Consider the following 24,496-nt stretch of genomic DNA (forward strand, 5'->3'; position numbering starts at 1 on the left):
ATAATCCAAATCTTCCTTATTTTTAAGTTCTTTTGTTAATTTAATCCATTTCTGCACACATTGTGATTTTCTTCAATATTTCCAATTCATTTGGGATGTCTTTATTTTTCCAATTCTGTGCATATGCTAACTTTGCTGCAAGAAAAAACTGCAAACTTGAGACAGCTGACATCAATCTTTCATCTCTGGCTTCCCCTTCCTTAGGGAATTTTTGTGAATGCTTATTTTCTCGGACTGTTCTTTTAGTTGCAATTTTTGGAAAAAAAAGAGGGCTCAAGGTGAAACGGTGTTGAACTGTGCAGTCTCTTCTCCCATTCGAGACCCGATGCTTTGTTTGCAGAAAATCCCTGTTCCAGAACCTGCCTGAAAGCAGAAGCGCTGCTTTCAGTCCTAACTGGGCAAAACAGGATCAACCTTCTGATTTATTGGAAGGAGCCCTATGTCTGATCTGCAGTGGCCCTTTCTAAATTAGTGGCCATTATCTGACACCAGGTGAGGGAGAAACAGGCACTTCTCCCAAATTGGTGGTTCATCATCTATTTGTCAGCAGCAGAGGAAGGGGCTTCAGAAACCGAGCCCCCTGAAAATGATAAGAAATGGACTTTCTTGCACTTGGGTAGCTGCGATTGAGATAGGGTTAACTTGCTAAAGGAAGGGGTTTTTTTTTCTTCTTCTTTTTCCTCTCCCGAGCTCACCACTTCTGCCTGTACAGTCGTGGAGAAACCCGAGGCAGGAAAAACAGGTTCTAAGCAGGGAGTTGCCCCCGAAAATCCAGGGCGCCTGGCCCCGAAAGCGGAGCTAAATTCAAATCCGTCCCCAGTCCGGGCATAAAAGAATGGCTGCCTTTGTGCGCAGGCTGGGTCACGTCCCACCCTCGCAGGGTGCCTTTTGCAAGGTGCTGCTAATAGACAAATTACAGTTCCAGCCTGTCAAGGCAGATAAGAGACCATGTGATGCAGGCAACCCTGCAGTAGACGGGTGGCATCGCAAGGTAAAGGTGCGCTGCGAGGCGCAGAGGAAGCAAGGAAGGGAGCGAAGTAGCCAGCCAGCCAGCCAGCATCGCTTGCGAAGGGGGGCGTCAAAGGGCTTCTCGCTGCTACCCGGGAGCCTAGCAGAGTTCTCCCTGGAAAATAAAATAAAATAAAATAAAAAGCAGTCAATCGGTAGACAAGATCAGCATCCGCCCCGGTCCAAGCCCGTCGGAGAGAGACAGCAAGCAGCATGTCCTTCAACCGAAAGAACTGGTCCGCGCTGTCCAGGTGGGTTTGAAGCAGCCTCCTCCTCCTCTTCCCTCCTTCCCCGGCTCTGGAGGCAGACGGAGGGGGGCGTCGCGGCGGGCACAGAAGCCTCCCCCGACTGTGTTCCTTGGTGCCAACTTTCGGGACTGCGAGCGCCCTTCGGACTGATTCTTGGCCAAGCGCGCTACGACTGTTGGGAGTTGTAGTACCATTGGTCTATTCCAGACCTAGGAGAGAATGCTTTTTACTGCTCTTTACTAGGAGCAAAAAAAAAAAAAAGTAAAACCTGAGGGGTGCCTTAACTTTTTTTCGGAGTTCTTGTGCGACTCCTTGAAAGGCTGCGGTGGTCATCTCTGGGGGGAATGGGGTTCCTTGAGGCTGGTTCACGTGAACCCATCCGGGGATTGTTCCCCCCGCCGCCCCTCCGTCCCGGGAGCGGCAACTCCCTGTGAGAACAGACTACAACGAATAGGGCAGGGTTGCAAAACGGAATTCATTAGCTGGTTTAACATATATTGATCAATTAAGAAGGCGATCCTATGTAATAGAGGAGCAGGTAGATTTCTTTCGAAGTTCTAACCATTTCTTACAAAGTGTGGATGCCCGGTGCTAGCTCACCTGTCTTCTTTAGGATGATGAAAAAGAGTTCCCACCAACCTCGTTTTAGAGCCCCTCCTCAGATATATCCGTTATTAAAGGACTGATTGATTATTTGCTTAGCTAATAATGCAACTTGGTTTCATTGACTTCAGTGTGCTTTCATGCAACAGTTTTCTCCAGTCTGATGCCCTCCGAATTTGGTGGAAACTGCAAGTGCCTTGATTTTGATCACAGCAGTTTCATTACATCTGGAAGATAGCAGGTTGAGAAGATTGCAGCCTTATAGAATGAGCACGTTGTTGTTGTTTGGGTGCTTGCTATGTTTTGAAATAATGTGAGGAGATAGAGATTTCTTCTATGGTGTCTTATTAGGCAATCATCACTTATCCTTATATAGCCTGAGCATGAAACCAATGTATTGGGGGCTTAGGTTTCTGATGTTGTCGCATTATAATTTTAATAGAATTAATGCATCTCTGAGGACTCATTTGTACATATCTCATATGTTAGAGATAGGAAGTGGTACGGTATTGGGACTAGATCTTATCTAGGGTTATACAACAATTCCACATGGCTCTATGTTTTTAGGAATAGCAAATTTAACTTTATCACCATATGGATGGATGCAGTGAGCAACCAAAGAGGTAGGCTGAACATGAAAGGAGAGGAGGCATTGAATGCACAGTTCCTAGTCCTCTTTGACAGCTATTCAGGGCTTGTCTTATTTAGCTTGAAACTGGAGAACTCAGGCTCAGTAATACTAGTTGCCCAGGGCCACTTAAAGCATGTTTACAAAGAAGGAGGCTTTTTTTGGTGGTGGGGTGTCCTGCCTTCAGCAGGTTAGTATGGGAGAAGGTCTTTCCCTTAAAAGTTAGTATGAGAAGATAAACCTTGTGTCCCCTTTGAGGTGACACCCAAGGATGAGAAGATAAACCATAAGACCTTGAACAAGTGATCTGATTCCCAAGGAAAGCCGCTTGCATGGACTCTCCAGGGAGATCACATTCCAATCAAGTGCTGATTGTTGTCTAAATCCACAATTCTTTGAAGAATGAACTTGGAGGCACTAACCATACCAGATTTATTTGACCCACACACTAATATTTGTTTTCCATGGAAGCTAACTGATTGGTTTTATGATGAATTAAACTGCACACCTGGATTCTTGCTCTTCAAATGACCTGAATATAGATTTCCCCATACTGGAAGCTGTACATTCCTAGGGTTCTCCACCAGCTCTAGTACATGTTTTTATTTCAAGTTTGGGCTAATAATTACTCATGATGGTTACAAATGCTAATTTCTGATGGTTGATTTGCTCTCACCAGTGTCAGTCAGTGCCACAGTATGCTCTGTCTCAAAGAAACAACAAGTATGATTACATCTATTTTAAATCTACATTTTTAAACCAGATATTTAGGAAGTTCATACATTATTCTACTGTCATTATATTATAGTAATTAATGCTTTCATTATTACTGGTTTGCATTTATTGGCACATCAGCAAAATATATGCTATTTTCATAGCTACAAGGATTGTGTAACTTCTCTGTTTGCTTGTTATAATTTTCTTCTTCCTTGACTACGGTCTTCCTTCAAAAACAATATAAAGTATAATATTTAGGAGGAAATACTTGACATATTTGATAAGGGACTCTTGATGTGATAGAATACAAATATAGCAGGATCTGTCTTGCTTGATATTCTAGACAACCTGAAAGAGATTCTTTCAGAATTGTTCAGAAAAAGTTGGTAGATACTTTGTTGGTGGTGGATAAAAGCTATTTCTGTGCTGCAAAAAAATAAAAACAAGCAACCAATTGAGTAGTGAAAACCTATTAAATTTGATGAAAATTCAAAGGCAACTATGGATAGTGAATAGAGTATTTCTAATTATTATTAGCTTATTTGAGGTGTGGAACTAGGTATACTGATTGGGCCAAGATAAGGAATATTTGCCTTCATTGTTCTTTGTGAGAATTATTCTAGCCTTGCTTCTTACAGGTTCATTATTTGGGGTTGGGGTAAGAGATGATGTGCTCTCTCTCTCTTTCTCTCTCTCTATGTAGCATATATAATGATTGCTTCTATCAGAAGGAATCTCTGAATTGTTGTCAATGACTGTAGTTGAGGCAGGATCCCTCTTTGTTGGCTGCCCTTTCAAATTTTAAAATGTGCTAGTTTAAAACAAGCATGAAATTAAATATAAATTTATCTGTTTTTACTTCCCCCCATTTTGATTAAACAGTAAAGGAATTCATGAAATTTCTGAAAAGAGCTATATAAACCTAAATTACTTCTGCCATTACCCCCACCCACCAAAAATTGCTTATATAGAGATCAGTTTCATATGATTAATCAGACTGTAAGCAGAGAAACTGATTGGCAGTTGTGTTTTGATGATGTCAACATTAGAGTAGCATTAGTTAATAAGGCTTAATTTAATTTATCCACATTAATTAATCTCATTGAATGGCAGAATATTTTGCTAGTTTGGAACAGATCTGAAATAAATAATTGTAATTAAAGTACACATAAAATATTAATTTTTTTCTTCAAGTATCTTAGCCTGTTTGCATATTCTGCTTTCCTATAGTTACTTATATAGCTTTACCATCTATGTCTGTCTAGATATCATTGTTGAACTATTGAACTGGAAGTTGCTCTGGTGATTTTTCCTTTATTCTCTTTTGGAAACCATGAAAGCATTAATCATTTTCCTGTCAAAATAAGTATTCCCCCAAAGTTGAGCTTTTCTTCTGTAACTATATGGGCATAAATATGTAGATTTCTTAACAATAACATGGACATGATTTGCTACTGCCTTCTGAGATTGTCTTCAACTTGTCTCTAGCTTATTTATGCCTCATATCTCCTGGTGATCTTCCATCCAAGTAGGTCCAGTTCCAATTCTGTTAAAGTATTGGGGGAATCAGCCAAAAACATCTAGGCATTGTTACCTGCTTCCTATTACTCATTCATCTTTTTATACATCTTTTTAATGTTATAAAATTGTATTAAGGATTGAAATTGATATTACAATATTAAAGTTATCATCTCATGATATTTCTTGCCAGAACATTACCTTCCCTGGAATTCCAACAGTTCTTGTTCCTTGATGATTAAATGTAAAGGAATGACATAATATAAAGCCCTGTGGAATTTCAATTAAGAAATGACTTAGACTACCCCTATTTTTCCAGGAACTGTAGGGTTGGTATTATCTGCATACAGGGTAGGGCAGCCTTTTTTTAAAAAAAAACGGGGGGTTGTCTTGATGCGGGATAGGAATTCTGGGAGTTGTACCAAGTTAAAATTGGTTGGTTTAGTCTGATGTATGCAATAAACTGATATGCAAGGTAGACTGTAGCCCTATCTTTAGAATAAGATGATGTTGGCAGAGAAATACTACTTTTCAAGATTTTTCAACGCAACTATAACTTATACACTTATATTGTCTATGTTAGAAAGGGAGTGGAGGCATAAAAGAAAGGCAAGTTAAAGCCTGTGAGGAAAAATTGTTTAATGCAAGAAGAAAGAGAATTTTCAGGTATCATGGTTTGTGATTCAGTAACTCATCAGAGTTCTAGTAATAATACTCTAGAACTTAAAGAAGATCCAGTGAATGAACAGACCAAAGAGCAGCAGGAATCCTAAAACTTTCCATCATTACATACAGAGGTGGTATTCAGCCGATTTGGACCAGTTCTGGTGTACTGGTAATGGAAATTTTGACTAGTTCAGAGAACCGGCAAATGCCACCTCTTGATGGCCCTGCCCACCGCTCCCCACCGCTACCTCTCCTATATGCCCTTGTTTTGTAGTTCAGCTGATTCACGCGGCAGAACAGATTGCCATACCTCATGAGAACATACGCACATAAAACCGCACATAGATCTGGTAGGAAAAAAAATGGAAACCCATCACTGATTACATAGCATCTGGGCTGCATAGTTGCATGTGATTGGACCACAGGCTTCCCTACTAAGTATTCTCTCAATATTTAAGAATCCATCTGTATTCATGTGCTAGCTTATGCAAAACTGTATCTTCAGCCATTTTTTCTGGAGATACATTTCCTCTTTTTGGTAACATAGGAGTAGGCATCATTTATACAGATTGTATTTGTATAAATACGAACTTTTTATTGTATTTTTCTTTTAATGAATTGGTTTTTATTTAAAAGTTGCCCAGGGTTATTTCAGATGGCATGTAAATTAAATGGGCAAACAAATGAATAAAATATCTTATCCCATTCCCCCTCTGATTGTTGATTGAATCCTGTTCTGATCCTTAAAAATTTGAATCCTTCCCCCCAATTTTGCCAGGAATTGGTGAAGGCCTGGAGCTAGATGAGCTTTAGAAATAGCTGCAAATTTTAGGTGGCTGGCATCTGTGGCATTAGTGGTCTTCATCCTTGATGGAAATCTGCATTTTTCAGAGTCAGTCTCTTGGACTGCTATTCTGGTTGCATTCTGTGGAAATGCCCTAAAATGAGAAGGCAAGGTGAAACATGGTATGTAAGAAGAGGGACAAGCAAGAGACCTCTCTTAAAATGCCAGGTGCTTGTCCTGGCATCAAGCAGTGTTTTGAAAGGAGTGAAAAAAACAGCCATGTGTGAGTGGTACAATATTTGTTATTCCTGAACAAAGTCTCAGGTTTAATCTGTAGCAACTGCAAGCAGAGTTGAGAGATTAAACAGTACAGATTACACTGAGTTAGGTAGCTCCAAGATGATAATAATTTCTGTTGTTTCCAAAGTTTCATATCCCATCCTCTCAATATAATACTTAGTAAACATGTTTTTTTCTTTTCATGCCTCATTTGTACAGAAAAGTATTTTTTCCCTTGTTATTATTGCCATTGGTGTCCCCATCCCTCCTAGCCATAGGATTGATCAACTCTAGCAAGTCAAGTTTTCAGAAATGAAAACTGGAAAATGTTATTATTTTCTACAGTATTCATTTGTCTTCTCGCTTAACAACTTATCTTTCATCCTGGCAGTTAAAACTACAAATGATAGTTGCTTAAGACTACCTATGAGTCCTTGTTTCATAGGTCTTTGATCTTTGGACCACACAGGATTATTATTTATGTAACTCATCACTTCTGGTATTATTGATTTCTACGGTGTTCTAATCAGGAAATTTGCTTAATTATTATACATTATTCTAATTCTTTCTTTTTTCTTAAATATGTAAGACAATTTATTTATAAGTGAGCAAAAGCACCAAGACAATAATCTGGGTGCAACTTTTCTTATACAAATTCAGTGACATGAATAATTATTACCATGAGCATCACTAAAACCACTGTGAATATATAACAGGGATTTCAGCATTTTCAAAAGCCCAGGTTGTTAAGGGGGGAAGGAAAAGGAAGAAAGAAAAAAATGTCTTTATAAGAAGAAAGGAGGTGTGGTAGAAAAACAAAGAGAAAGGGAGGTGACCTCTGTTTTGTTGGTAATGGCCTCAACCTCTAGCTTCAGGTACAGCTTCCATTAGTTATGTCCCTTGTGTTAAAAAAAGATTCCCTATTATGGAACTTAATATCCTTTGGAGAATTAATGAGCTGTGACTATTTGTGGAATAGCATTGCAACTCTTTAGCAATAATTAATGAACATTTCCTAATCACCAGGGGAATATGTACATAGAAAAAAAAAAGAAATTTCTGTTAGAGTATTTTGTCCTTATTAATTAGTTGGATGTTTTATGAAACAGAATTGAATGTTATTTTAGCCTTGATAGAAGGCTAAAATTGCATTTCAGTACAATTGCAATTTTCAGTAGAATTTTGTCAACTAGCCAATGTGCACATTTTTCTATGATAGAACTGTAGAAAATTAAGCTGCAGACTAGTCTATATATATGGTTGTGCGTGTGTACGTGAGAATGAGCAAGAGAAAGAAGCAGAGGAAAATGAGATAGATGGATGTATCTACTCCTCTACTTACTTTTGCAGTTCCTGGAGGAACTAATGCAGCCCTCTCCACTAATCAGGCTATATTTTGGTATCCTTTATAATATTTGTAAATGGTATTTGACAACTTAGACATCTGTCAGAATAGCCAGCTGAATGCATGAATTTTCTGAGCTGAGGACTTAGCAATCAAGTGAGCAGGCAGAGAATGAAATACACAGAAAACCCAAGTCAAATATACAACTGATCAGCAGCAGCTCTCCAAAGCTTCAGGCAAAGTTATATTTCAGCTTTTCTGGGTGATACTGAACATTAAATTAGGATTTTCTGTAAGCAAAATATGCTACCTGTTCTGCTGAAGAGGGTTTTCGGATGACTTTCCAAACCTTCTAGTTGCTTAACATGAATGCATATCCTGCTTTTTCCCCCACCCTATTCCAGTCCAGGTGTATTTCTGTGATTAAGTACCTGCTATTTTGGTGGTTGCTTGGAGATTTGGGAAGATACATTTTAATTTGGGAAGGCTACTGTAGTGAAGGAGTTGTGTGGGATGAGAGTAAGAAATACAGCACTCCTCCACATTAATCAGCCTGAATGATTTCATCATGTTACCTTGTGGAACGAAGGAAGGAAGGAAGGAATGAATGAAGGAAGGAAGGAACGAAGGAAGACTCCAGACAGAAATTAATAGTGTGGGATGTGTGATACAACTTCATTTTTACAACAGCTATAATAAGTGTGATATATTAATTTTCAGATGGCCCCTATAAATATGATAATATAAAAGGATCTGGCTTTATTTAATATTCTTTTTAGAAAGGATGGAGGGTAGAGAATAGGAGATATGCAGGCTGAAATCTGAAGCTTCATTTATCCTGAGAAGGAAACTGCCACTTGCTGTGAGATGATTTATCCAAGATTATTCCGTGAAGAGGATGGACTTTGACCCAAAGCTCCTCCCAAACCAAACTCATTTCACTGGAATCATATCAGCAGATGAGTTTGAAATGGAACTTGGGAAGCACCTAAAACATATAGAGGCATAGTTTATAAGCAGCAGGTGTGTGGGCATATGCACAAACTTAGTTATGTGTGGATGGATTTTATGGATTGGTGGAGGTACACTCTGCTTGTGATTCTGTCACTTTCTTGTACCCGAAAAAAAAAAAGAAAAAAACCAAACAAAAGATCAACAGTCTTGTCCTGCTTGTTTTTGCTTTGATTTACTAAATTGCCCATAGTGGGAGCTGGATGCTTTTAATAATTATTAGGAAAGTATTAGGATTTTCTCTCTTTACTGGTTGGAGGTCACAATACAAATCAATGCACCATTGTATAAATCCACCAACCAGAGGAAGGCAACATACAGTTTGGGTTAATCTAACTTTAGTACTAGCTATTATTTTATGTGTTGCATTTATATTATATTTTTCAAAGAGATGTATTTAGACTTTCCTGAAAGTTTTATTATCACAGCAATCTTAGGAGATAGCTTAGGCTGGGTGACAGCAGCTGGCTTAGTTTCTCTGTGAATTTCATGGCAAAGCAGGAACTCAAACCTGGATCTTTCCAGGATTAGCCACATTTGATCATCACTAACTGAAATGTAAATTGAACAGTGCTATGCAAGATTCAATTCAGGGCTATGAAATGTATGAGGATGCATGGTAAGAAATCATTGGTGCTTCCTTACTTATACCTAATCACAGTAGAAATGAGTACGTGCCCTGGCCACTTCATTTTATTGTCACATCCCCATAATGTTGCCTTCATCTCATCCATAATCCATGAGTGACACAATATTAATTCATCTTTAGCTGTATCTAAAGGAAGTAGAATTGTCCTTCTGCTTCCAGGACCATCCAAGGATGATCTCAAATCCCCCTAACTCTGTTGGGAATCTCTTGATTGCAGTGATTTGAAACAGAGGTACAGTAAGAATTGGCAATGTATATGGTAAATTTTATTCCAGTATAGGTTTCTATCCTGTCAGGAATGAGAGAACAACATTTCAATTCAGCACTGGGGTAAGTAGCCTATTGTCTACTTAGTTTAATGGCGGCAGCCACTGCATTTCAAACAGCAGTATTCCCCTTCCCTACTTAGAAATACATGGGATCAAAATCTTCATAGAAACCATATATTTAGCCCTGGGCCCTGTCTTTTATTAGTTGAATTGCTTGGGATTTTGAATACACGATGTTCGCTGACACTAAATGCCTCTGTCTTTTCTTAGTGCTCTGCACAGTGCTAAGTCTTCTCAATTACCAAATAGCAATTAAGAAGAAGAGCATGAGAACTTGTTTGAAGGACAGGAGAGGGAATGGCCTGATTGCTGACAGTGCAAACAGATGCCAATTAACCAACATGTTGCTTGATTTTAAGCATACATAAATGATGTAACAGGAATGCTATTTGTTGGACTTTGATTACTCATTCAGACTCCACACTGATGTCAGTAGCCTAAGTGGTTTCTTATGTACAGGTATTAGATGCAGATCTGCCTGTGGTAAGGTTTCTCTTAATCCAGGCGATGATAGAGAAAAGGAGTCTTGAGTGTGAAAAAATATGTCAGAAAACAGTATCCAAAAACACAGCTGGGTTCTGTGCAATTTGGAGATCAGACTCTACAACTTTAGTGATGGATAACTAAGTCAAGCCAGTTACACTGTCTTTCAGCTCAATATATCCAAGCACTACCTAGAATAATTTCAGAAGAATGTGGACAATGGAAAAAAAGGAGAACAAACAAAGCACAGGGCTATTTGAAACAATGGTAATCAGTTTGATCAGATCATGACATCAGTCTAGTAAGGCAATACAGTACTCGAAAAATAGGATTATTGTAAAGGAGGGTGGGGCTGCCTTTTGTTGATTCAAAAATAATGAAAGAGGAAAATCTATGAGTCATAAATGACAGAGAACCTCAAGTATATTGAGAGCAGGTCTTGGATTGCCACCAGCAGTGCTAAGATGATTTAAAGCTTGGTGCCAGAGGTTTCAACATGCCCTTTTCCCCTCCCTTCAAAGTATTTCTCCTATGTCTATCCCCTTTGATTCTGCATTTATACAGCCATTTCTTTGAGTGAAAAACATAATGGCTAAACTTTTTACTGAAACTAAAAATGCAGAGGAATATCTGCTGTGATAATTATTAACTAGCAACCTTGTGATAGCAATCCCTGAATGGCAACTTTCATGAATGCCAAGAAACGGGGCAGCTCCAATGCCATGGATTAGAGCTGGAACTTCATCAGAGACAGAAGAGCTACCAAACATATCAAAAACTTGGACTGCTTTCACACTGCTGCCACAGTATCAGATGTGTCAAGTGATGCCCATGCTCAGGTTAGCTTTGTTTTGCCTTCCTTCCCCCACTTTCTGTAGGTGACTGAAGAATAAGCTTCTGCCATACATTATTGCTGTAAGAAATCTATGCAATGTCATTATCATGTTTTTCCTGGGACTAACATGTCAGACCACTGATAGTGTGCTAACACATAAACAAGAAGAGCAGGAAATGCTTCTAAAGTCCCATCCATACATGGAGGTATTGCAATACCTTCCCATTAAGAAAACCATCAGATGGGAGTATGCTCTGAGACAACATGGTTGAGATATTTGGTATTATTTTCTTTATGGTAATTTTGAGTCAGATACCTAGCAAAAGATGGGAATTTGGGGGTAGGTTGGTGAAATATGAGATAAAGAGTAGGTGTATGTTTTCCTCTGTAGCCAGTGGCATCTGATTAGACCTGGTCTGGTGGGGAAAGTCAAGTGTAGGTGGATGAAGTTGGTTCAAAGAGATGGAATCTAATCAAGGCATTGCAGCTGCACCAGACTAAATCAAGAAAATTGTCCTCAGAGGTAAAGGGCAGAGAAAACCAGAATTATGGATCATTCCAAGTAAGCTTCTTCCCTATTGTAAGGACAATAGAAGCGATCAGCTAAATCCAACTGCAGTTTTATGCTGAAAGCCACAATCAGTAGTATGATCAACAGCACCCTTTCTGAAGAATCTGATTGAAGTATTAAAAGTTACTCCTCTGATTTCCCAGTCTGAGACATTTGTGAGGCTGGAAAAATTGAAGTTTTGGTAGGGGCTCATCTTTGAACTGATGGGATGAAAACAACACAGTATCCTTAGCCCGGATGAATATAGGGTTCTTCATTTTCAGTCATCTCCTGAACAGGCCCTGTTGCACTCAATTCAGAAAGCTGGTATCACAGCTGTATATGGTGGGGGCTCAGCTATTCTAAATTATTCATACATCCCACTTTCCTTCCTTGTAGTTATGGTTCTTTAGACTGATGTACAAAGAAGCCTTGGCACAGGTTTAAAAATGATGTTCTCTATTTAAAGGCACAATTTCAAATGCATACAGAAGATAAACAGGTACTTTTCGTATGAGTCTGTTCTGATACCTCCTTGAGAAAATTCAAAGGTTGTAATATATGATTATTGGCCTTGGTTTCTTCTTCTTGAATGCTTTAGATGGAAACGAACATAAACCTGTATATACTTTTACAATAAGACTTTTAAAACGATACCTATGATTGGAGGAAAGTCAGCTCATCTTATTTCAGATACGTATGAGCTCTGAAAGAGTTAGTGTCAATGTTGCATAGTTGCACTGTGTGATTAAAAAACTATCTGTTCTGATAGCCTCTTTTCTTTCTATACTGATTACTAATACTTTTCTTGTTCCCCCCCCCAATTTTTTCCCTTCCAGCCTGGCTCAACAATGGTCTGTTGAGGATGGAGAGGAGCAGGAGAGAGAGCGCAGGCGAAGACACAGGCAGCTGAGTTCCACCTCTGAAACGAAGGAGGAGGAATCCTCCAGTAGCACAGTACAGAAGGTGACCAGTCAGACATCAAACAGGTAATTGTATTTGTAGGTTAGGCTGTTGTGGAGCTTGTGCAAATTGCTTGGAAATTGAAGCAAATTCTAATGATTTTGAAAAGAGACAATGACTTTCTGTTTGTTTGAACTAATATTATTTTATGAAGAATGGGGATTGAGATTTAGGGAGATAGGTATAAATTAAATGGAATTAGATTATACTTTGAACCTAACACTCCACCTTCTCCATGAAATTAAAACTCATGTTTCCATATCTTCTCCTTTTTCTAACCTACAGGACTCTTCAAAATTATGGGGAACAATGTGCATGTGTACAGAGAGGTGAAGACAGAATGGGAATTGACAAAATCTCTTTACCTTTCATCTGTAGCAGGATTTAATTTTTTTTACTACCGGTTCTGTGGGCATGGCTTGGTGGGTATGGTGTGGCTTGGTGGGCATGGCAGGGGAAGGATACTGCAAAATCCCCATTCTCTTCCCACCCCACTATAACCTGCTTTCTAGCTCCGTTCTCCTGTGCAGGGCAACAAAAGAAGACCCAGCCGATCAGCTGGGACTTGGGAGGCAGAGAATAGATGGGGGAGGTGGTATTTGCCGGTTCTCCGAACTACTCAAAATTTCCCCTATCAGTTCTCATGAACCTGCTGAATACCACCTCTACCTTTCATGAATGGAGGACAGAGGTGATATTCAGCAGGTTCTGACCAGTTCTGGAGAACCAGTAGTGGAAATTTTGAGTAGTTCAGAGAACCGGCAAATACCACCTCTGACTGGAGAGTTTACAGTATCCTTCCCCTGCCACATCCACCAAGCCACACCCACAGAACCAGTAGTAAATTTTTTTGAATCCTACCACTAATGGAGTAGTAACTAAAGATTCCAATCTATGTTTATAGATAGTTTGTAAAGGAATAGAGAGAATGTATACTTTAATGCAGGATAGGATTATTTGATCTTTTTTCTGTTCTATGACGCCACACCAACTAAGATTATTATTATACTGAGTACTGGATTGCCTAACTCAGAATAATTGCTGCGGTTGTTGGTGACTATCAAGGATTTTCAATACAACACTTTCCAATCATTTGACCTTATTTATTTAGCCAGAAATTTAAACTGAAGAGATTGGCATAATTTAGTTATGGCTTTCTTGCCAAATTCATAGTATATGAGGAAAACTCAGAAACTTCACAGTAATATTTGCTAGATCAGAGAGGGATAAGTAGAGACTGTAGTTCATTTTAAACAGTTCACAAAGTACTTAGAGATCTCGTTCAGTTTTTCACAATTCTTGAAACATTCCGCACTTGCCTTTTTTTTTTTTTTTTGCAGCAAAATATCATTCCTTCATCAGCACTTTTTAGAATGATGGTCATAATGTATGTTTTAGGAGATGCAGAGAAGAAGCTTCTAGAGTGCCTGTGCATTGGTTTTTAAAAGTTGAAGAAAATGATAAGAAACATCTTGGTGCTATATGCACTTTAAAAATGAAATGTGAATCTCGTTTGCGTCATTCTAGTTATTATTATTTTTATGGAGCAGTATTAGTTAGGCTTTGTTCCAATGAGAATGCATTCCATCATGACTCTGATAGGAGATAAATTCCTTAGTCACTTTCAATAGCACCTTTTTCATTCCAGTCATGGACCTTCATTTTATGTTTCTTTTGCATGATGTATACGGTATATGCAAGCTATCTACATAGAAGACATAGAGAGAAATTTTCTTTACTTAACATTTCTGTACCAAACTTTAAAAACAAAATCTGAATTGTCATCATCTAGAACAGGGGTGTCAGACTTGCATCATCACAGCGGTGTCACATGACATATCAGGACTTTTCCCCCTCTTTGCTAAACCAGGTGTGGCCCTGGCCAGTGTATGATGCATCCAGCCCATGGGATGTGAGTTTGACAGCCCTGATCTAGAACATAGAACATAAAACAAGAGAGTTGGAAGGGATCTTAGAAGTCTTCTAGGCCAACTCCCTGATCAAGCAGGAAACTCTATATCATTTCAGACAAATGGTTGTTCAGTCTCTTTTTGAAAGCCTCCCGTGATGGGGCACCCACAACTTCTGAAGGCAAGTTGTTCCATTGGTTAATTACTCTCACCATTAGGAAATTCCTTTTTAGTTCTAGATTGCTTCTCTCCTTGGTTAGTTTCCAGCCATTGTTTCTTGCCTTGGCTTTGGTGCTTTGGAAAATAGTTTGATCCCTCATCTTGTAGAGGGGTTAGAACAGTGCTATCATGTCTCCCCTAGTCCTTCTTTTCATTAGACTAGACATACTCAATTCCTGTAAATGTTCCTCATATGTTTTAGCCTCCAGTTCCCTGATCATTTTTTTTCCTCTTCTCTGCACTCTTTCTAGAGTCTCAACATCTTTTTTGTATTGTGGTGACCAGAACTGGATGCAGTATTCCAAGTGTGGTCTTACTGAGACTTTGTAAAGTAGTACTTGAACTTCAAGTGATCTTGATTCTATCCTGCTATTAATTTAATCTCTATTAATTTTTGTAATATAAAAATTACTGCTTCAAATTTCCCAAACAATCAAGTCATATGAATATAACCCTACCCCTATTACAGCCCCCAAAGACCTATGAAATTATTTATAACCTGGTTTGTAAATCTCATTCCTGTGTAAACCCTGTGAATCTGTGAATTCTTCTAAAATTTAGCCTCTAGTGCCATCTAGTGCTGTTCACGTTTCCTTCTTTTTCCTAGGCTTGATAATTCCTTAGAGGCAAAGCTGCTTAACTTGGAAAATTCAGCACTGAAAAACGAGAGGATTGAACCAGTTTCAGTAAATAAATTGGAAGGCAGGAGAGTGAGGAGGAGAGCAGAGTTTTTAAATAATATAAAACAAGAGAAGAAAATACTAGTGAGTACTAAGAAATTTGAAAAGGAACCTCCTGAAGAGAATCCTACACCTCCTCCAGAATCATCCAAAGAAGAAGGAAGAGCAGAAAAATGCGAAGCCCTCATTCAGCAAAAGGGTCCTTTAGAGGAAAGCCCTCAAACCCAGAGTCAGAAAAAAGAGGAGATTGCAGTGGAGAAACATGAAGCCATGAAGCATGTGAAGGACCTCAAAACAGATGCGGATCAGGTCTTCACAGAGGAGGAGAAGGTCCCGAGCGTATGTGAATCTCAGAGACTGGCTGTGACCCAGAATGAGGTGGCTTCTCAGGAGCCTCAACGAGCTTCTTGGGAACGTAAAAGCATCAGCAGGCTTGAGGTGAAAATTCAGCCAAGAGCTAGAAAGTTTACTGATCCTGCTGTAGCCACACCTGCTTCTGAGGCACCACAGGTACTTAGTCTTGGTATTTTACAAGGACAGAGAAAGTTTGATGAAAAGTTAATTGGGCAAAGATGCAAATTAGATATGGAGTAAATTGAATACATGGAGTTATTACTCATATCTAAGTTGGCAGCTTTATTCAGCAGCAGGGTTAAAGGATCAAGAAATAGCTGAGCAGACATGGCCTAAGGCAGGATTAAGTAACATAGAGCATCTTACATTCACAAGAAGCTTTCTTATTACCCCTATATTAGAGTAATCCAATCTTGAAATCTTGTAAGACTTTCATTAAAAGGCTATCACCTGAGGATGCTGAAATGATGTCAGATATTATCAAAACCTCACATGGCAGGGGTGTCAAACTTGCAGTGCCATGTTGTCACGTGACGCATCACAACTTTTCCCCTTCACTCAAATGGGGTGGGTGTGGCCAGCGTGTGATGCATCTGGCCCATGGGCTGTGAGTTTGACATCCCTGTCATATGGCTTTGGAGATAATGACAAGATTATTGATTTTGCCATGAAGTTGCCATAGAACAAGATTGTGCAAGGATGCTCAGGATCAGAAAAAACAGTCTACTATTGGTTTAAGCGATATCAAAGGTCAAATTATCCAGTCTGTTATTAGTGGATGTTTTTTTAATAAAATTAATCAATATCTCAACTATATTTAGAAAGACCCAGGTAACAACGTTACTCTCTGCTGCTCGCAGCATACAATTACAATACATAATGTAGCGATGCATATAATAAAACAACAATTTTGGGAGGTTTGTAAAAGCCTAAAAAAATATTTAAACAGTATGGAAGTATTTTACAGAAGTGCTAAAATACACCCCTCCCCCAAAAGGCTAAAACTCCTTTTTGGAAAATCATTTCACAGCCTTTTCATGTTGCAACGATGAAGTTATTTTGCCTTTTTCTTGCTTTCATAATTTACAATTATTTTCATTTATTCTTTTTTACGTATGTAGCCTATCTTTTCCTAGCCCTTATGTTCTATATCATACTGGATTTACACATTCTATACTTTGTAATGAAACCTTAGTAGATATATTTTTTTTCTCAAAAAAACTAGAAGAGGTAATCAGGCCATTTGTTAAATATGTTGTAGGATCTAAATAGATGTGCTCAGTAGGGTAATTAGTCTTAGAGTTCAAAAGGATTTATTTCCAATTTTTACTAAAAATGTCTGCGGTAGAACAGCCATCGATTCTTTTCTCCGTCCTCTGCCTTATGATTCTTCGGTTCATGTTTCTCTTCCAGGTCACAGAAAGAGCTATTCCCAAATTAAATGCTAAAACTATAAGGTCTCCCTCTGGTCAAGAAGGTTTTGATGCTCCTATACTAATTTCTGAACCCCGGATTACCTATAGTAGCTCATTCAACCGGATCAGTCCAAGGACAATCTCATTCCGGGTAAGGATTTATTACAAATTATGAAAAGGTCACTTATTTAAAAATGAAATCTACAGCATGGGTGTCAAACTCACGTCATAGCGGCATCATGTGATGTTTCGGGACTTTCTCCCCCTTTGCTAAACTGGGTGTGGATGTGGCCAGCATGTGACGCATCCAGCCAAGAAGCTGTGAGTTTGACAGCCCTATGTCCTATAGCAAAGACACAAGTAATATTCTACTTGCACAAAGGCAATGAGGCTGCACGACTACCACTGCAATAATTTTTTACATATAAAGTGCTGAGGGTAAGGTTACCCAACATTTGTATGTGTCTGGGCTAATCTTTGACCTTCCAAAATATAATATGTATAACCAAGGCAAAATTGATTTTGATTGTATTTTATCTACATTTAAACTTAATGAAAACTAAATATAACCAACATGATTATTCCCCAGGCCAACTTCAAATAAACATATTTTGGTAATAATTTTTAGGATAATTTGGGCTCACTACTCAAAATTATGGGTGTCTACTTATGTGCTGCTTTTGCAGAGAAAAACCTGCATGTACACTCTCATGCAATTGGAAACTTCCCAATTCCTCTATTCCCCAGTTCTGGATATCAGGCAGGTTGGTGCTGAGTAGCCACATAGTGTTGGGGATAGGATCAGTAATATAACTCTCATCTTCCTTCATAGGAGCTGAAGTTAGGAAGATATCTTCATAGGAGTAGAAGGTGAAATGTGAGAGCCAAACAATATTTTCCAAATCAGAGAAACAGAAGACTTTCAGTCCATTCTTAATCTCTTAGGAGATTTTTAATCTTTCAAAATATTTACCAAAGAAGGCTATTTCAACTTCTAATCCATATCTATCCTTCTGCACATGATGTTGTGATTCTGTTGTGATGTGACTTCCCTATACCCATTTATTCTTTGCAGCTAAGGTTTCCCCCGCCCTCTGAAACAGAATCTTTTCAGTTGGGATTTGGGTGGGAGAAACAATACTTGTTAAAATTTCCCTTTATTCCCCATAATTATTTAACATGCAAAACCTTGATTCTTGCCCTCTGTTTCTAGGTTGTTCCAAGGAAAGAAAGACACGAAGATGCATTAAACAGAAGGCAAGTAGATATTACCTTCTGCAATTCCTTTGCTATTCCTTTGTACAGTTTGCATTCTTGCCCCGTCTTTGTGATAGAAGGTCAGACAACAACAGAGTGGCAACAGAGATCTATATACTTCAATAGAAAATGTTTTGTATCTTGATTTTGTTTAATTTTAATTTTGTTTTGTTTAAAGGAAGAGGCTTTCGAATTTGAAGCATGCCTAAATATTCTTTAGCATACATTATACCTCTTTTACAAGTTTTAAGAGCTGCCCTTATTATATAGGCCACTAGAGGCAGAATCTGCTGCAAATTGAGCTGTAAATATTCCTGTAGGCTCTATGAAATTTTTATTTAAAACTTCTGATCAAGGGAAGTTCAGTCAAATCAAATCCAGCAGATCAAGTCAGCAGTTTGATGGACTTTTATCTATCTGCACTTGGGCATGTTATAAACTCAGTACTTTATTTTATTTATTTATTTTATTTTATTTATTTATTTTGTTAAGCATGCATTTGATTTTATATATATAAGTAAAAGCTTGATTATTAATATATGAAATAGATATGAATAAAAGGGAACATTAAGACAGAGACAGTAGGCAGATTTGTGCGCTTATGCACGCCCCTTACAGACCTCTTAGGTGTGAGGTCAACAGTAAACTGTCTGAGGTTAAAGTGTTTGGGGTTAGTGGAAGAAACCACAGAGCTAGGTAGAGTATTCTAGGCACCTAAAATGTTCATCTTATGTTATGAGATTCTTGTGAGAATATGCTTGTAAGCTAAATATCAATCAATTGACAACAAAAGTATCTTATTATATGACATGGAACAATATTAGGCTGCTATTTCTCCATGGGAACTTCAAAATGTTAAGTTGCTGGGGATTCCATACTGTTCCAACCTGGTATTGTCTAGATGTGATGAACTAAATGTTCCATAGTTTCCAGCCTCTATGAATGTTAAGCTTGTTTGAAGTTGTAAATCCATCATACCTGGAATTTCACATGTGAACAACAATTGGTCAGAACACCATTTGTCAGGCTCTAGAGGGTCACGGTCAGCCTTGTAGGGTGAATATTCCCTGATCTCAGATAATGAACAATAGGCTTAGAGGGATTAATTGTTTGAATGGAGATATGGCTACATTAAATGATTGGAATACTGACAGATCACAATAGATTCAGAGGTATCTGCAGAATATGACCAACAAAGTCAAGACTGTAATTATAACAATTCAGATGAAGCTTTGCCTAGTTTTATCTGTATGATGCATTTGCATTAAAAAAAAACCAGGACAACATTTGATCACAGCCATTGTGGCCAGCCTTGTAAATATATCGACTATACCCTGCAGATACCTCTGATTAGATTGCTTTTCAAGTTTAATCAGAACGATAAATGTTTATCTTGGTGAATATTGTTCTCTGTGAATATTGTAAGAGCCGCTGATACTTTTTGAACCTTAGAAAATTAATTTTGATTTATTTGCATCTTCTTCACTAGTGCCAGTATGAGGCTTCCGGCAAGCACAGTCAAACTAGAGGAGAAGTTGGAGAGATATACATCTGCTGTCCAGGTAAATATGGCAATAGAAAATGTGGTTGTCCGGACATTTATACATCTCCAAAATGAAGTGAATAGAAGGAGCAAATAAGCCTTTACCATGAAGAGTTCCTAGCCATTCCTTCTTGTTATGTAAGTGGACTAAAAGATCAAAGAAAGAGGAATATTTTATTCACCAGCTCGATACCCGTGCTTCGCTACAAAACTATGTCGTCAGGCTTAGTTTTGGGGGAGGAAAATAAGGGGAAAAAATTCTGCCTCTGCCTACCAGCATCCATCGGTATACATCTGGCTAGCATCCTGTCAGTGTGTGAGAGAGTTGAAGGCTGTTTGGAAACTGAAACAGTATTTGCTGTGTGATCAAGAAGGAGACATCAAGGGTGTGACTTAGCTCAACTGTTCTGTATTAAAGCTGTTTAGTGCTATGAAACTAAAACTGAAACTCCTCTCCTCTGCTTGTGTTTTGCATTTGGAACATATTTCTTTTCAGGTGGGGAGTGGGAGTAGAACTCCTTAGCATCAGAGCATGTTAATAATATACTAAATACTAATGCTCTGATGGTCATATTGAAAAATCCTTTCTTAGTGAGTACCTAGAAGCCAAGAGGAACATATGTGCCAAATTTAAAGTTTGTAGGCTTTATGATTCTGGAGATTTTGTGATGATGCATGAATGGTATTTCACTTCTATGTATATAGAAGATAATAGTATTATTAAGAGAGAATGAAATTGGTTCTTGCCTGATTGTGCAGCCTGAATTTCTGATATTGCCTGACTCTTGTCTTATCCCTAGAGGGCAGGATCTATTAAAGTGTCTTCACCTATTCGGAGAAACTTCCAACCAGCTTCAGAGGGTGTGGCCAGCAAACGTAGCATCTTTGAAGCCACTATTCCTGTCCAGAGTGAGCCTCCTACCCTTGTCCGTAAGGTAAAAACTGATCTTACCCAGAAACCTATTGCTGGAAGGAATCAGATATCTAGGAAAGGTGTGTTCAGGTGAATTAGCCAATAGATTCTATTCAATGTAAAGATTAAGAACCACAAGAAAAGAGGCAGTTTTTAAAGTTGCTCACCAACAAGTCAATAAATAGATACTACAAGGATTTTAGCAACCCTACTTGTAGGATGTTTTCACAAAAATCTTGAATCAATTCAAAATTTTCCCTCGCTCGGGGGTGGGATTCTACCAGTTTGCATCTATTCGCTAGAACCGTTTGTTAACATTCTAAGCAGTTCAGAGAACAAGTTGTTAGAAGAAATTACTGGCCTAATCCTGTAAAGAAGGCAGGAAGGAAACATTCTGGTGTTGCTTACAGAAACTGCCTCTCCATTAACCCTTATTACATTCTTGGCAGGACTAGACTTCCTGTCTCAGGAACTTCTCTGGAGTTTTTTCTCTCTCCTTTGCTGGTACTTTGCTTGTGTGGAGTGACCATTCAAAGTACAATGGCACTGAAAAAAGTGACTTATGACTGTTTTTCACACTTACAACTTTTGCAGCATCCCCACAGTCATGAGAAGCCAGGTGAGGAGATGCATGCCTCGATGTGAGTGATATTAAGTTGGACACGCCCAGCCAATAACATGACCACCAAGGCACACCCACCAACTAAGCCACACCCACAGAACTGGTTGTTAAAAAAATTGAATCCCACCCCTGCCCTTGCTGTATATTTTTTTAGGGCAAACATGGTCAAGGAGTGGGAGACACTATTCTGAGTCACTCTCTCAATTTGTATTTTCCCATCTCTTTCCCAAGGCCAGAACTAAATTCCTTCACACTGTCTTCTCCAATATTGCTGTAATGATTTTCAATTTAAAATAAACTCAGTATGTTTAAATGTTCATCTCCCCATAAACATTAGTAAATGTTCAAATAATTATATATCATGTGTCATTTTTTTGCCTCTGGTTTTGGAGGCTACTTCATCTGAGGCCCTGCCTGTCTATAGACCTATGACTATTCCTTTGATTTTTTAATAAATGATTAGGGCTCTGGGTAAACAATTTAAGCAGACTGGAACAAAATGTAGTATCTAGTTGCCAACTGTCTAAAACATTAAACAAGGCCAAGCCTGGTTAATTTATGATGGGAGACTACAGCAGAGTCAAGGGCTGTATGTGGGAAACACAATAGAAAGCATTGTTCCATATTGTTGTCATACAAACAACATGGAATGTCAACATAATCCTCAGGAGTGAAATTCAAAAAAAGGAGGGTTATTATTTTACTTTCTTACTAGAATACTGCATTAATATGTATTTGTACAATTTACCTCTGTGGTTTACCTGCTCTGGAGTGAACATAGAGCCTTTCTTTGCAGGGAAAGTAAAAAGTTGAATCTGTTTAGAAATGTCTAAAATCTTATTCTTAGAATCATTGGTTAGTTAGGACTTAGAACTCAAACAAGTTCTTTTTTTAACAAAAATTTTATTTGGGTTTTCACAAAACATAATACAAGTAAAATTTCTTTTTTTGAGAATAGCATGGTCCCGAGTTATCACTTCTCCATACAGACACAAATTCAATGTCATATTCATCTTTGTGTTCTATTCCATATCTTATTACTATTTTAACATTTTCTCAATAAGTTTTCCCTTGCCTTAGTTTCTCAATCTTACTTTTAATTATCTAATTCCTTTCTAAATTCAACCATTCACACACACACACACACACACACACACACACACACACACATATATATGTTTTCTTAAGTTTTCGCGGGTACTTACATGTATGGCATTCAGCTTTGTTCGGGTATTAGAAAACCCCAGCCACAGAATCATCAGAGAAGCCATAGAGATTGAAAAAAGACCAGAAAGCATGAATAGAAGAGATGATTCCACCAGACTGTCAATCATTTGGAAGCCTGCACTCACAAACAAAAAAATCTCCACATCACAAGCCAGGCAAACACCTGGGCACAGACAGATCCCCCCTGATACCTCCAGCTCAAACATACCCCAACCAGGCACCCAGACGAAACCTAGCTTCCTAACTAATGATAGCCGTCCGTTTACCCGGAGCCAAGCTGCACTAAAGGCCTCCAATAAAGTAACACAATGTTGCCAGCCAATCAAGAGACAAAAAGAGCCAAAAAACAGACAGGAGATATTAGAAACACCAATCAAGCAGAACACAGCAAACTCCAAGACCAATAAACACAGACCAAGACTCCCAACCAATCAGGGTGAAGAAAAAACCATTCTGGCACAGCAATAGGCTGCCCCAAATTTAAATCTGAAACCACTATAAAAGCCTGACTCACAGATGAACACTATACAGAAGCCTGATGATGGCAGATGAGATTCTGCTGAAACATCGCTACAACTTTAAAAGCACAACTACAATGACGTGGGAAAATACCCAAACAAAGCTGAATGCTATATATATATATTTATTTATATATATATATATTTATTTATTTCTGAGGTTCTCACGGGTATTAGTATGTGGATCTTTGGTTATTCGGGTTTTCTCCCGCGTAAGATTGGAAGTATCTAGGCAACGTTTCGATGAAGTTTCATTCATCATCTTCAGGCTTCTGTCTTCGGCTCTGTGCTTCTCAGAGTGATGTGAGCTTGCAGCTGTTTCTTCCTTTTAACTGCTAGTGGGGGTATGACTTGATTGGGTAGGGGCTTGGCTGTGTTCTGATTGGGTGGGGGTGTGTTCTCATTGGTGGGGGGTTTGGCTGTGTTCTGATTGGTTGGGGGGTTGGCCGTGTTCTGATTGGCTGTTCTGTTCAGGTGGGGGCTTGGTTGTGCTCAGGTTAGTCTTAGTTGCTGGGGGATTTGAGCTGGTGAGCTGTGATGCTGCTGTTTGGCTTTGAGTTCGTGGTCGTGCTGCATCTTCATGGTGGGTGTCAGTTTGCTTCATGTATGGCTCAGAGGGGTTTGAAGTGGGTAGTGATGCAGCTGCAATGCGGCTTCTGGTCCGTGGTCGTGTCTCATCTTCTGTGTGGGTGTGAGTCTGCTTTCTGCATGGAAGTGTGGTGGTGGCATCTTGTGTGGCCCTCATGGGTGTGGGTCTGGGACGAGTACCTAACATGAAGAATGACACCAGACCTTCCCTTTTTGACCCCTTCTTTCTCTAATTCTGATTCTCTCTTCTGTAATCCTCTCTTCTGTTTCTTCCTAATATTATAATTACTTTTCAAACTATTCTTTTTGGGGGTTATTTTTCCAAATCTTAAATGTTTCACTCTCTTTCCCCCCTTTCCTTTCTTTTCTCCATATAGAAATACTTGGTCATTGAAGATGGCTTCTTCTTTGTCCCGCCCTTCTTGTTCTACAGGCATTTCTTGTTGTTTCTCATAGTTCAGGATCTCCATTTCTAAAAATTGAAATACAAAGCCAAAAGAACCTCTTCCTTCTTGTGTATCTTCTGTTTTTTAAGTTCCATTCTCAATTCTTCCAAGAGTGATTTTAAAAACTTTTAAACAACCACCCGATTAATTTTAGTCCTTTAGATCCAATAGCCAAAAATCCAAAAATC

At 38.7% G+C, this 24,496-nt stretch overlaps 1 protein-coding gene across 1 annotated transcript in view; it reads left to right on the forward strand.

Moving 5' to 3' along the window:
- Nucleotides 1-965: 965 nt before the first annotated feature.
- LAD1 (ladinin 1) overlaps nt 966-24,496 on the forward strand; it is a 28,483-nt gene continuing 4,952 nt past the window's right edge. Inside the window, exons 1-7 of the mRNA XM_026713012.2 lie at nt 966-1,259; nt 12,493-12,642; nt 15,353-15,935; nt 17,193-17,345; nt 18,408-18,451; nt 19,941-20,013; nt 20,795-20,929. Of these exons, the coding sequence (XP_026568797.2) occupies nt 1,222-1,259; nt 12,493-12,642; nt 15,353-15,935; nt 17,193-17,345; nt 18,408-18,451; nt 19,941-20,013; nt 20,795-20,929 (1,176 nt within the window). The 5' untranslated portion in view covers nt 966-1,221. The remainder of the gene's footprint in view (nt 1,260-12,492; nt 12,643-15,352; nt 15,936-17,192; nt 17,346-18,407; nt 18,452-19,940; nt 20,014-20,794; nt 20,930-24,496) is intronic.

The sequence above is a fragment of the Pseudonaja textilis genome, chromosome 3, assembly GCF_049901715.1.
Source record: "Pseudonaja textilis isolate UNSWEBS1 chromosome 3, rPseTex1.2, whole genome shotgun sequence".
In the NCBI taxonomy this organism is placed as follows: Eukaryota; Metazoa; Chordata; class Lepidosauria; order Squamata; family Elapidae; genus Pseudonaja; species Pseudonaja textilis.